This window comes from Dermacentor variabilis, chromosome 7 (assembly GCF_050947875.1).
Source record: "Dermacentor variabilis isolate Ectoservices chromosome 7, ASM5094787v1, whole genome shotgun sequence".
NCBI classification, from domain to species: domain Eukaryota; kingdom Metazoa; phylum Arthropoda; class Arachnida; order Ixodida; family Ixodidae; genus Dermacentor; species Dermacentor variabilis.
Window position 1 is genome coordinate 173,191,786 of NC_134574.1, and position 14,813 is coordinate 173,206,598.

Sequence of the window (14,813 nt, forward strand, 5' to 3'; positions counted from 1 at the left end):
CATATGGTGCAAGCTTTCCTTATAGAGTGCGTGCCCCATTGTTTATGCTTGCCATGCTTAAGACTCATCACGATCATTTTGGTGATTATGATCGACGTTACGTTAATTCTCGAAATCAACGTTTCGATGGCTCTTCAAATCGCTGATTGTGTGTTCGAAATTATTCTAATACCGCCGAAAATACCGTAAAATTTGCAGTTTATATATAATTACAATTACATTAATTCTGTAACTGCCAGGTAAGTCTATTTGCTAATTATCATAAAGGTTCTACCTCACCCCGACCTACTTTTTCGTTGAAGTTTTTCTCTCACCCCTTCCCTTTAACCTTGTCTTGTGTCCAAATGCTGGCTTATACCCACTGTGGGGGGGGGGGCGATTGGCCAAGAACTAGGCGGTTTAAACTTATTGATTGATTGATTGATTGAGTAACTTTTATTTTACAGCCCTGCAGAACGCGTATTAGCACGTCGCGGGCCGCTCCCACGTCGGGACCGACATGCCTAGCCTGCCAGCCGCATCGTGGGCCTGCTGGACAGCCCAACGTTGCTCAGCCAGGAGTGGGTTGCGGAGGACCGCCTCCCACCTAGTTGAGCTGAGGTCAGGGCTTGCTATAGAGATACATCCCCAGAGCATGTGCGAAAGTGTTGATCTATCCCCGCAAGCGGGGCACGCGTCGTCAGTGTAAATCTCCGGATATATCGCATGTAACGCGAACAGGTTGGGATAGGTTTCTGTCTGCAACAGTCTGAATGTCAGTGCCTGAGGCCTAGTGAGCTTGGGGTGAGGAGGAGGGTATTGTCGCCGCGAGAGATAGAAGTGTTTAAGAAGTTCATTATAAGTGGCAGGCGCGTCCCTACCATGCGTAACTCTCTCTTCGGCCGTTACAGCGCCAGCGCGGTCAGTCAGTGCGCGCGCGGCAGCGTGGGCCGTCTCATTGAGGTTCGTGGGGACACCCGCCATGTGCCCAACGTGGGCTGGGAACCAAGTAAGCAAGTGATGCTTGCTTGCTTGCTTGCTTCACATGTGGCGCTTACCCACTGTCCGGGGGGGGGCACCCCCCCCCCCGGACAGTGGGTAAGCGCCACATGTGAAGCAAGCAAGCAAGCAAGCAAGTGGCGTCAACCAAAGCGATTATGCTCGGCGGCGAAGACGGGACCGAGGAGGAGGGCGCCCTGCGCGGCTGGCAACCCAGCGGCGGGTACGAGCCACTGCGCTGGCTCCTGCCCAAGGGCTGGGTGCTCCGGCTGGCAGCGTGGCGGTGTCCGCTGGCGCGGGCGTCGCTGGTCAGCGTGCACGACGGCGCGGGTCGCCTGCTGGCCGTGCGCAGGGTGGCGCCCGACGGCACCTTCCGGCACCGCGGCGTCCGCTTCTGCTGGGACGGCGCCACGTTCCGAGTGAGTCGGCCCGTTTAACCACGACCGAGCAAATTGTGACGCCGGTGTTGGACAACGGGATACTGATAAGAGTTTATTCCGTACGATATTGCATACACTGAAAGATGGCGACCTACTTGGCACGTGACGTAAGCACAACGTAAAACCGCATCTGTTGCCGCGTCATCACAGAGAGCACACAGAAAATTATTTGTAGCTTTCAGTTCAAACGTAAAAATGATAACCTAAAGGCAAATGAAATTGTGGATGAAAAAACAATTTGCCGCCCAGTGGGAGCCCAACTCAAGACTTCCACATTACCTTGCGGTTTGTATCGCGTTTCCAGCCTCTATACTGTGGCGAATAAAGATTGAAATGCTTCGGCGCTGGTCGCGAGTCCCTCGGCGCAGCATCCCGGTTGTGTATACTATCAGCCACGTACGATCGCGGGCTGGCCGACGAGGGATTAGCATTTCTACTAGAAAGGCCACCCACCCCTTTCATTTTGCACCGATAGAATCGGCAAGACTCAAGGAACCAGCGGATACCACCTACATTAAATGTGAGTGCGTTTTGGTCAAGATATCGAGCTTCATCTTCGACCACCCCGCGCCTTGCTACGCCTAACGCCGCGCAAGACCACGGCGGTCCGCCGGGGAGAACACCTGTCGCACGTGCAGCAGGCACACGGCGCGTGAAAGGAGTCCGACACCGCTCGATGCCGCACGAGCAACAGGCGTTGCACGTGCACTGTGAGCCGAAGACTACTGCAATGCGACGCACTTGAGAGCGCGGCTCTGAGCCCCGCACTCACTTTTTCCCCTTGCCACGTTCGTCCCGTCTTTCTCTCCTTCATCTTTTTCTTCCAATTGCCCCCTTCCCCGTGCAGTGCTGTTGAGGTGTCCTCCTGTGAGAGACAGTTACGGCGCTGCACTTATCTCTTCCGTTTCCTTTTCTAAAATCACTTCACACACACACCGACGAGGGATTATTTCTCAGCGTTGGCACACACCGGCGCGCTACCGACTGCAGTCTCGGAGGCCACGCAAAAAAGCGCGCGCGCGCAATTAGATAGGCGCATCATAATGATTTCCAGTTAAAACGCACAAATGAAGGAAGCAAGTGAACAGAAAGACGCTGTCGGCTGGACAGAGAAGTAGGTGGAGTTCCTACGTCAGGCTTTACGATGACACTCGCATGCGCTGCAGTATAGTTCTGCATTTCCAACGATATTTATTTATTTACGCTCTTGGTACCTTGCGAACCTTCAAACCGCCAGTTGATAAACTACGTCTTTCGGACCACTTGCTTCCTTTTCTTGTGAGTTGTTTTCTTTTTGCTGGAAATTCTTAGACTGCAGAGTCAACTAGCCCAACCTCCAGCTTCAAATGCCATTCGATGTCCAGAAGAAAGCGCGCGCAAGGAGCCCTGCTACACACGGCTCGTTCGTGACGCGTTTTCGGCGGCGGCTATTTCAGTTCTCTTTACAGACCTTAAAACCAGATTACGCAACACGAAAATAGTGACTATACGTTATCAAGTGACACACTCTCAATAATTAATCTCCTACCACCAAATTACATTTGCACTGCCACTTGAATGCCAATCGCATTAACGACGATAAACATCCCCGCCAGACTTCTTTTGATTGCGTAATCTACGTACAGCTGAAGTTGCTTTTTTCTGTACTGTCCCTTTAACCGCGAGAGTTTGATTCTGACATCATGTGTAGTCCTCCAGTGACATATCTCACCGCATCATCTCTCACTCGGAGAAGCATTGCGCAAAATCAACAACGGAGTGGGCGCGAATGGAACGATAACACAGTAGACATGCGAAAGAGAACGCGCCCATCGAATGATGCGATTGGGAAATTTCTAGGGGTAGCTTGGGTAGGCTTGACGCAGAGCACGACGTAGTTTCAGGTCCCTGGTACGGGCCTTGTGCAGTCCAACCTAATCGGCAATACCCTGGCTCCTCCAGGAAGAACGAGGCCTGGACGATGGCCAGCTGACCTGCGGTCAACTCCTCGCCAGCGCCGGGGTGCACTCCGACCGGAGGTCAGCTCTGCTGCAGCAGCACGGCCCGAACGAGTACACTTCCGTCGCGCGACGCTCTCGGATCCCAGGGACGCAATGGCTGGCGATTGGATCCTTCCTGTGGCTGCTGCGAAGTCATTACTTAACAGCCGGGATAGCAGCCTTCGTGGTCACCGCACTCTGGCTTTCACAAACCTGCGAGTGCTTAATAGGCAGGTTCCGCTCCCGCCGCGTCGTCCACTCTCCCACAACCCTAGCTCTACCAAATGCCGAGGAAGTCGAGTCCAGTCTGCTGGTTCCCGGCGATGTCATCGCCTTGAAGCAAGGAGACAGGGCACCCTGCGACATGGTGTTGCTGTCCGGCGACTGCGTCGTGGACCAAGGCGACGTCGCATTGCCCCGCATGGCCGCCAGGTGGCCCTTGACAGCGCCGGAGGGCGAACTCTTCAGTGTCCACAAGCACCGAACGAGCGTCATCCTGCGCCCTTCCAGAATCGCCTGTTCGCGGGGCCAACTCCTCGCCGTCGTCCTCAGGACCGGTGCCGCCACAGAAAGCGCACTGCTGTGCTCAAGCCCGGAATGGCTGTACGTAGAAGACGAAGAGGGGCTCGGGCCGGCTCAGTGGGCAGTGGCGGCCGCTGCGTTTCTGCTCTCGCTACTGTTCTGGCTCGGCCGAGACCGTTTCACGTGGGACGAAGTGCTCCTCCGGGCGCTCAGCCTTCACCTGCTGCTGTTCCCTCCTCGAGCGCTCCTCGCCAACTGGCTTCTGGAGAAGGTCGCGGTGTCGGCTCTAGCCTCGGCCAGAGCGACGAGTTCGCGGAGCGCCCTCTCGTCGGTCGCCCGCTGGGGCAGAACGAGTCGTGTCGCCATCGACAGTGCGGGCGCGTTGTGCGAGGCCGCAGAGAAGTTGGCCGGAGTGCTCCCTGCGGGGTGCCATGGTTTCGCGCCAGTCATCGCACGCGGGCTGTCTCAGCTACCACGAGGACATCCGCTTCGATGGGCAGCGGCAGCCGTGGGGGCTGCGCTGTGGAAAGAAGGAAGCGACGCCACGGGACATCCGCACGAAGTGGCAACTTTCGCGGCCGCGGGTTCCGGCCTTAAAGCAGATGGTGACGGCTACGGCTTGGACACACCCCCAGAGTCCCCAGGACCACCGTTGAGGCTGGCTCCCTTTGTGAACCCCTTCTGGAGTACCCAGCGCCTCGACGAAGACCTGAGGGAGACCCGTGACCCACCGGATGTGATATCATCTGTCGTCGTAGAGGTGAGCCGAAGCTGCGAACCGCCTTGGACCAATGACTGCTGCGAAGGTAGCAAGGGAGACTATCAGCCTCGCGCTCCCTCTGTCAGAACCGTCAGAAGCCAACGAACGAGCGTTGGGGAACGGCCGCCTTCAGCCGAGATTCCTCAAATACGAGTGCATGCGCCCCCCAGCCGTTTTTCTCCGTATCCCGCCTTGTTAGCCGGCGCGCGGGCGATACGGCGCCTGTCGGGCCAAGTAGCAAACAGTTGCCCGCTGTGTCACAAGAAGCGGCCCCCTGCACCGGAGCCGGAAGCGTCAAAGCCTGTGACGCCGGAGTTGCCAGAACCCGCGAGTACATGTCGCAACGACATGAAACCAGTCATCGAAGAACACCAGGCACAGGACTTGCTCCGCGAGAGAAGCGAGTGTCGAAGACTGTGCGTACTAGAATGTGAGCCCCGTCGCGCCGGCAGGGATTGGACCACGATCGTGTACGAAACCAGAAACCACCGAGAGATCGTTTGCGTCGGTAGACCGGGTGACGTATTCCCGCTGTGCCAAGGCGATCACCCGGCGCCATGTAACGCAAAAGCCGTGTCAGCGTCGTTTCACGAACGCGGTTTCGGCATAGCCGCGATCGCTGGCAGAAGCTGTCTTGACGAGGGTTCTCGCACCGACACCGCGAGAGACTGCGACTTGAACTTCGAAGGTCTGTTGTTCTTTGAACCCGTGATGAACCCGCAAGCTGCTCCCGCCGTTGAAGAGCTGCGGCGCATTGATCTCCGTCCAGTAGTCGTGGACGAGGCAAACGTCTACCGCTGCATCGCCGTAGCCCGCAGCACTGGCGTCGTGCTGCCCGACGAGCCACTCATGCTCGTGGCGACCCGCAAAACCGTGTTCGGAGGCCCCGCCGTCGACATTCGTATCCTGACGACGCCCTCGCTCTTCGAGCTACCGAAACAAAAAGTAACAGCGTGCAAATTCCTTCGTAATGCTATTCAGACGTAGCAGACGACGTCGTCGACGTCTGCCGGAATACAATCGAACCTCGCTAGAACGAAGTCGTATCCGGCTTGGAAATACTGTCGTTATGTCCAATATAGGCCTTTATTTGTTAGATGCTATTAGCGAGAAACACTTTAAATTCGTTATATCCGTGTTTGTTATATCGCGGCTCGACTAGCTGTACCAACAAGCCGGCAGCAACAGCTGGTGGCGGCGCCTTGCTACGCTGCCATATATATATATATATATATATATATATATATAGCATGTCAGAAGCGCATTTCATTCAGCACAACTTTTCCGTAATATCAAATATTTGAATTAATATTCGTGATGGTCACTGCCGCTACCAGCATCCAGCTTATATGCATTCGCATATAAGCGTAATTCTGTCAGTGGCTGCGACAAATATCCTGCCCGTTAGATTAAACACAATGTCGCCAGCAGCGCTGCTGTTAATTCGCCTCTACCTCATCTGGTGCAGGCAGTGCGTCCACGTGAAGCCCGTCAAATGCTTAGCTATAGCTGCTAGCGCAGGCGAGCACCAACTTTTGTGAGACCCAGCGCCTTACGACGGAGTGAATTTGCGAGACGATGGAGGTAATGGCGCGTGCCCTCCAAGTGCGGGCAGGTAATCACCGTCGCGCAAGTTCACTCCGTCGTAAGGCCTCACAAAAGCCGGCGCTCGTAAGACCACGACCGGCTGGCTTTACGTGACCGATTGATCCTTCTGTGTGTCGCTTCTCCTGTAGTGTCCTGTTTCCTAATTTCGCACGACTAGCAGTACGTGTCCCTCTCTCCAATGCTAAACCTGTCTATTAAACATATGTAGTCGCATACAGAAGACGACGACGCCAACTGTTGTTGTCCAGCCTGGATAAAAAATTGCGGGCGACGACTGCGCATAAACATAACTATTGAATGACAGTAAAGTTGTGACTTTTCTAGTGTATAAGCATCCTACTAGATTACAGGTTAGATAGCATGAAGTAAACAAAATAGCGTCACCATTAGTGGTAAACAATTTAAATAACCGCTTCGCATAGATTCAAACATATGAAGATGCAACGCACATGTTGGAATCGGCTATTTATATATATATATATATATATATATATATATATATATATATATATATATATATATATATATATATATATGTATATATGTATATATATATCCACATCTAGTACGCGGCACTGTAAGAGTTGTAGGACGATCTCACCGCTGGCATCCAGTCGTAAGGGTTGTAGTCGGTCATAAGATAAGATATGTGGTAGCTGGTCCATGCCGTCGTCCAACTCACCCACGCTTGGGACTTGGTTGTAGGGAGGAACTTGCTCTCATCGTGAACGAGGAATATTGGTTTATTTACAGTATTTACATGCGAACGTTACAGTTCATCAGTCTAACATGACTGCCAAAGGAATGCACACTCAGCAGCCGCACAACAGCTGCTTATAAACACTGTCCTCCCTAGATCCCTAGGTGAGGGAAAACCGGCAGTTCACCGCCAATTCGTAGCGTCCAACGTCATCGTAGTCGACCCACCTTTTGAGGGAGGGTTACACACACTTCCACACGTTTTACTGACCACGTCGAGGAGAGTGGGTTCTCGTGGTCACGGTGCTTGACCCGAGCAGGCGCCTCTTATCCCCGAGCTGACCTCGTACAGCCGCCGCCTCGGCTGTCCATTGTCTGGCGTCTTCAAAGGCTCATGAGAAGGCACCGCAAAGCATCTCCTTCCAGGAATTCCCCCTGCTTCAGTCGAACCGTAAAGACGTTGGCGATTTCACTAACAATAGTTGGTCCGCCGATCGCGTTAATCATAGCGGCGGCGAGGGGGTGTTGACGCGGCACATCGTCGTCGTTCCCTATGAAACGAGTCACAGCGGCAGGTGGTAAAGGCTTCCATGGTCTCTTCAGGGAAGCTCGCCACGCTCGCAGCTGCAGCTGGCCGAGAAAACTTTGCATGACGGCACCTCTGCAGGCCGTTCCTAAAAGACGAAGATCTCGCGCATTGCGTAAGAGAAGATGAGGTCCCTGCGCAATCGTTTTTCAGTTTGCCTGCAATTAAAGTGTCCTGCCCTGTTTTATCAGTTCCTGCTGCTTGTGAATCGTGACACTGGTGGAGGCGCTGGGTAAATTTTGGGACACCTGTTAACAGCCCCACATCAAACCCAGGACGTTTTCCGCATGCCGAAACACCCGTTCACCGCGCCAGCCGTCGCCTAGCTACTAGGCCCAGAATTTGGTGCCCTACCAGGAAGTCTGCCTGTTAACACGAGTGTCCAAGCCATTGCAGACCCAGCCCCTGCAAAGGTGACTCTTTTGACTTCTCGATCTCCCGCGAGCTTCCACGGCAATGCCTACGAGGATGCAGAAGACTAGCTCGAGGAATACGAGCGCGTAGGCAAGTATAATGAGTGGCATGCTGGACAGAAGCTATCTATAGTGTGTTTTTATCTCTTGAATATGGAGCCCGCACGTAATTCGTAAATCGCGAAGGAATCTGGCAAAGATGGCATGAGTTCCGCCGCCCATTCCTCCATACGTTCGGGAGCACCGAAAGGCTGGACCATGCGCGCAGCGCCTTCTCGAATCACGGATTTAAAAACCGAATAAACTGTTGCTATGTTCGCTGAGGACATGACTCGTCTTTGTCGTCGTGCAGATCCCGATATGCCCGAGGCAAAAAAACTCAGCCACCTCATGCGCGGCGCAAACGAGCATCTGTTTTCCGGTCTTGTGCGGAACCCGCCGACGAGCGTCGATGAAGTTATTCAAGAATCGATGGCCATAGAGCGCGCGTAACACCTACGCAACCGCCAGTATGATCACCTGACGAGCACTGGACCGGCAAGCGCCGCAGCAGTGACGGTCACAGACGAGGGTTCCTTGCGCCGGCTGATACGCGAAATTATTCAGGAAGAAATTAAGAAGCTCACTGCCACGCCAAATGAATGCACATCTGCGTCAGTGGTTGTGCGTCAAGAAATAAAGCAAACGTTTGCGGCTCCCGAGCCAAATTCCCAGACGTGGCAGCCCAGCTACGCAGATGTCCGTCGACCACCACCTCTGATGCCGACGCCGCAGTATCACCAGCAGTAGGCACCGGCATCACCTTGGTACCATAGGGAACAACCGACGCGACCACCGTTTCGCAGAACCGACATTTGGCGCACAGTTGACTACAAACAAGCCCTTGTGCTTCCACTGTGGGGAAGCGAGCCACATCTGCCGTCATTGCCCTTACCGCGTCGAAGGGTACCAAGCGTTCCCATCGACTGCTTCTCGTCGTGCTTTTGACGGCAGCCGAGCGAACATCGACGCGAATTCGACGAGCTGGCAAGCCGATTCTCCCGGTTACCGGTCGCACTCCCCTTCTCCGGGCCATCGTGTTCCAGCGGCAAGACACAGTTCCAACGACGTGGCCCGAGGGCAATCTCCCAGCCCACGCTGGGGATACTGAACGCCGCGACCTCAGGGGGGATGGTTGCTACACGTCGAAGTGCCAAAAATCCCCCACTGCCGTCGAACGAGAAGCCGATACAGCTGGATGATTTGACGAGAGACAAGATTGTTAGCGCCGATGTTACTGTATCAATGGACGGCCACGTCGTGACGGCGCTAGTAGACACTGGCGCGGACCTTTCAATCGTAACTGAAAAACTGGCGGACAGGCTTCGCGAAGTGAAAATGGAATGGTCAGGGCCGCACATTAGAGGTGCTGGAGGCCAGCTACTGACACCGACTGGCAAGTGTACTGCAAGGGTCAATTATAATAATAATAATAATAATAATAATAATGCCTTTATTTTCCATCCCAAGGATGAGGGAGGGGGAGAGAAAAAGCTAGATATCCAGCTTGACGGGCTCTCGCCTCCCCGATACAATACATGATGTTTTGGATTGGAATTGGATTCGTCATTCGTCGCAAATTTTGTTAGTCTCCCCAACTGCTGCAAAGATGTAATCTTAGGTATGGACTTCTTACGCGAGTACGGCGCCGTCATCAACATATTAGAAGGTATACTAACCTTTTCTGGGGAGGAAAGTGCAGGACTACAACGCAAGTCATTGCGCATCATAGACGACGTGACCGTACCACCGTTATCGTGCCGTCTTGTTTCCGTCAGGTGCGACACAGAGTACGATGGGGAAGGTATTGCTGAGCAGATAATTACGCTTTCGCTCACTCAAGGCATTACCACGCCCAGAAGTCTCGTCAAAGTAATGCATGGGCAAACAGAACTACTGCTGACAAACTTCAGCAAGTAACGACGACACATTGCAAAAGGCGCGGCAGTTGCTTACCTCGACGGGATTGCGGAATTCGGCGAATGCTTTCCATTACAACAAGGAGAGCAAGACGCTTCGGCACCGTTGCCTGTTCTTGACGTGAGCGCGAGCTTATCACCAGCGGGAAGGCAGCGCCTTGTGGTCCTGCTTCACCAGTTTCGCAATTGTTTCTTGTCGACATACAGAGTTGGTCAGAGGCCACTGACGAAGCACCGGATTATCACAGAGGAGGCAGCGAGAATAAACCGACAAAACCCGTACCGTGTAGCACCAAAAGAACGCGAAGCGATCCGAGAGCAAATGCAGAAAATGCTCGACGACGACGTTATCCAACCATCAAAAAGCCCGTGGGCATCGCCGGCAGTGATGGTCAAAAAGAAAGACGGCAGTCTACGTTTTGTGTCGACTACCGTAAGCTGGACCATGTGACAAAGAAAGACGTATACCCATTACCGCGTATCGACGATTCTCTCGAGAGGCTGAGGCATGCCCGCTACATCTCGTCGGTGGACCTCAAAATATTGGCAAATCGAGGGTGAGGAGAGAGACAGAGAAAAGACTGCTTTCGTAACGCCTGATGGGCTTTACGAATTGAAGGTCCTGCCTTTCGGTTTATGCTTAGCTCCAGCAACTTTTCAGCGACTCATGGATATGGTTCTGTCAGGCCTGAAGTAGCAGACATGCCTAGTATACCTCGACGACGTCATAGTTTTTTCGGAAACGTTCGAGGAGCACCTGAGATGGTTGCTGGTGGTTTTACAAACGATCCGGTCCTCTGGCTTAACACTGAAAGCAGAAAAGTGTCACTTTGGTTTCGAGGAACTCCAGTTCTTAGGTCATGTTGTGAGTCATCAAGGCGTCCGCCTTGACCCCGACAAGATCACGGCCGTCGCAAAGTTTCCAACGCCAACGGATAAGAAGGCAGTGAGGCGTTTCATAGGTCTCTGCTCGTATTACCGAAGAATTATGGCCAATTTTTCACATATAGCTTCACCGTTAACGCGCCTTACAAGAGAAGACGTTACCTTCGTATGGGGCGAAGAAGAACAAGCAGCGTTTAATTATCTCCGACAGCGCTTGCAAACATTTCCTTTACTGGTTCACTTTGACGAGGGCACTCCTACCGTGATTCATACGGACGCCAGCAACGTAGGTCTTGGCGCTGTGCTCGTGCAGTGGCAAGACTCAGCCGAGAGAATCACTGCACATGTAAGCAGGACGCTCTCACGTGCTGAGTCTTAATTACTCAACCACAGGAAAGGAATGCCTTGCGGTGGTATGGGCAGTTATGAAGTTTCGCCAGTATCTCTATGGCCGTTCCTTCAGTGTTGTCAGCGATCCTCACTCACTTTGCTGCTGACCAACTTGAAGGATCCGTCAGGTCGACTAGCGCGTTGGAGCCTAAGGCTTCACGAATTAGATGTGACAGTGGTGTGGAAGTCCGAACGAAATCACTCCGACGCCGACTGCCTTTCAAGGTCACCGATTGAGCAGGAAGTCACAGAAGATGACGAAGACGCGGCTTTTATAGGTGTTCTAGACATGGCCACGATTGCTCGTCAGCAGCGGGAAGACAGCGAACTGATTCCGCTTATTGAATTTTTAGAAGGCCGGATTACAAGCGCACCCAAAACATTTGCAAGGAGCCTGCCATCATTCTTGTTCCGTAATGATGTTATTTACAAGAACTTCTCTGCAAGCGGAAGCAGCCGCCTACTTGTCGTCCCAACGTGCTTCCGTCATGAGGTCTTGCACGCCTGCCACAATGAACCGACATCTGGCCACCTCGGCTACACGCGAACACTGGCGCGAGTCAAAGAGAAATATTACTGGCCAAGGATTGCCACCTTTGTGAAACATTACGTGCGCACGTACCTCGATCGATTGTCAGCGACGCAACCACCATATATGAAACCAACTGGGCTACTACAACCAGTCCAAGTGCCCTCGACCCCATTTGCCCAAATCGGTATGGACCTTCTCGGACCATTCCCGACTTCCAATACTGGCAATAAGTGGGTAATAGTTTCCACCGATTACCTGACACGCTATGCAGAAACCAAGGCCATTCCAAGTGGCACCGCAGTTGAAGCAGCGCGATTCTTTATTGAAAACGTGGTTCTGAGGCACGGTGCACCAGCGGTGATAATAACGGACAGAGGGACTGCCTTTACGGCTACACTCCTAAAGACATTGCTTAGCCTCAGCGGCACGGCTCACCGAAAGACCACAGCCTATCACCAGCAAACGAACGGCCTAACAGAACGCTTGAACAAGACTATCACCGACATGCTGAGTATGTACGTAGACGTGGAGCACGAAAATTGGGATGACATTCTACCGTACATCACATTCGCTTACAACACTGCTCAACAGGAAACAACGCTAGAGGCACCATTTAGCCTTCTTCATGGCCATGAAGTGACGACGATGCTCGATGCGATGTTGCCACATGACTGCGGTGATATAGGCACGGACGCTGAAGCTTTCGCTCAACGTGATGAAGAAGTGAGACAACTCGCCCGCGTCAAAATCGCCCGACAACAGGACTATGACGCTCGACGCTACAATCTGCGGCGCCGCTACATCACATATCAGCCAGGCGACAAAGTGTGGCTTTGGAGGCCCATCCGTCGGCGAGGGCTTTCAGAAAAGCTACTTAGGCGGTACTTTGGCCCGTAAAAGGTTTTACGGCGCCTCAGCGACCTGAATTATGAGGTAATTCCTGACAGCCCTGCTTCCTCCAGGCAGCGTCCACTAGACGTTGTGCACATTGGGCGCATGAAGCCCTATTGCACGGAATGAAGTGCCCGCACCTCGTCATCTTCCTGCCGCTAGGTGAGCATCGGGACGATGCTCTCTTTGGAGGGAGGCAAATGCCACTTCCAGTACGCGGCACGTGGAGGAAGACGAAGATCTAGCGCACTGCGGAAGAGGTCCCTGCGCGATCGTTTTTCAGTTGGCCTGCAATTAAAGGGTCCTGCCCTTTTTTATCAGTTCCTGCTGCTTATGAATTGTGACATTATATATATATATATATATATATATATATATATATATATATCTCGGCATACCGCGTTAAATAGTCTGAGGCAACGATCATCCACCTGTTGCCAAAAGATGACAGTGGAAACGGGCCCAGAAGATCCATGCCGACCTGGTCGAAAGGTTTGCCAGGTGGGTCAATCGGATTCAGCAATCCCGCAGGCTTCACAGCTGGCGACTTTCGGCAGTGGCATTCACGGCAGGCTTGAACGTACCGCTTAACACACTCGGCAAGTTTCGGCCAGTAGTAGGATTTGCGCCCTCTACCAAGCGTTCTCCTAAAACGCGAATGGCCATACGGAGGCTCGTCATGACAGGCGAATAAAACTTCGGCACGGAGGTCTGCTGGAACGACCAGAAGGTATGTCTTTTTGGTGGCAGCGGAGTTCTTCTTATACAAGACGCCATGTCGTAAACAAAAAGACGACAATCCTTCAGCGATGTGCCGGGATATTGATGGGTTTCGTTTTTCCAGGTGTTTTTCCAGAAGTGAGTCGTCTGCGCGCTGCCGTGTGGACAAATCAATAACGCTTACGGCCCCAAGGAAAACGCCGTCGTCCTCAATGTCTTGGCCGGTAGTGTCGATAGGGGCGCGCGAAAGTGCGTCAGCGTCTTCGTGTATGCGGCCCGACTTGTACACAATGGTCACGTCGTACTCCTGCAAACGTAGACTCCACCGTGCCAGTCGTCCAGAAGGGTTCCGCAGAATTGCAAGCCAGCATAACGAGTCATGATCGGTTACAACTTTGAATGGGCGGCCTAGAGGTAAGGTCGAAATTTGGCTAGCCCCCATACGACGGCAAGACACTATTTCTCCGTAGTGGTGTAGTTGGTCTCTGCACGCGATAGTGTGGGACTTGCGTAGGCAATCACTCTTTCAATAACTTCCTGCCGTTGTACAAGCACCTTACCAAGACCAACGTTACTGGCGTCTGTATGAACTTCCGTGTCCGCCTGAAGTGGGCGGTGGGCCAGAAAGTGGGCCAGAACTGGTGCTGACACCAGACGCTGTCGAAGCTCAGTGAAAGCAGTCTCTTGCTCTGGGGCCCCGACGAACGATATACCGTCCCTCGTGAGTCGAGTCAGCGGCTCCGCCATCTTCAAAAAATTTTCGATGAAACGCCGGTAGTATGCGCAAAGGCACAGGAAGCGTCGGACACCTTTCTTGTCGGTCGGTGTTGGAAACGTGGCTACAGCGGCAGTTTTCGCGGGATCGGGGCTAACGCCTTCCGCGCTGACCACGTGTCCCAGAAACATGAGCTCCTTGTCGCCGAAGTGACACTTCTGAGGCTTAAGGGTGAGGTTATCCGATCGGATGGCTTTGAGAACTTGCCGCAGTCGTTTCAAGTGGTCGTCAAATGTCGTCGAAAAAACAACCACCTCGTCGAGGTAGACGAGGCAGGTTTGCCACTTCAGACCAGCGAGAACGGTGTCCATCACTCGCTGGATAGTTGCTGGTGCCGAACAGAGCCCGAAAGGAAGTACCCTGAATACGTAAAGGCCATCTGAAGTGACGAAAGCAGTTTTTTCGCGGTCTCATTCATTACACCTCTATTTGCCAGTAACTGCTCTTTAGATCGAGGGACGAAAAATACTTAGCTAGCCGCAACCTGTCTAAAGAGTCATCGATACGTGGTAGTAGGTACACGTCCTTCTTGGCGACATCGTTGAGGCGTCGATAATCAACCCAGAAATGAAGCGTTCCGTCTTTTCTCTTGACCAGAACGACTGGGGACGACCACGGACTGTGCGAAGGCTGAATGACACCATCATCTAGCATCTCCTTGACTTGGGCTTGAATTG

General features: G+C 53.0%; 1 protein-coding gene across 1 annotated transcript in view; it reads left to right on the top strand.

Annotated features, from left to right (window-relative positions):
* The first annotated feature begins 1,136 nt into the window (after positions 1–1,136).
* The window catches only part of LOC142588932 (polyamine-transporting ATPase 13A2-like), a 44,833-nt gene continuing 31,156 nt past the window's right edge, over positions 1,137–14,813 (top strand). The window contains exons 1-3 of the mRNA XM_075700743.1: positions 1,137–1,397; positions 3,342–5,632; positions 8,930–8,939. Of these exons, the coding sequence (XP_075556858.1) occupies positions 1,137–1,397; positions 3,342–5,632; positions 8,930–8,939 (2,562 nt within the window). The remainder of the gene's footprint in view (positions 1,398–3,341; positions 5,633–8,929; positions 8,940–14,813) is intronic.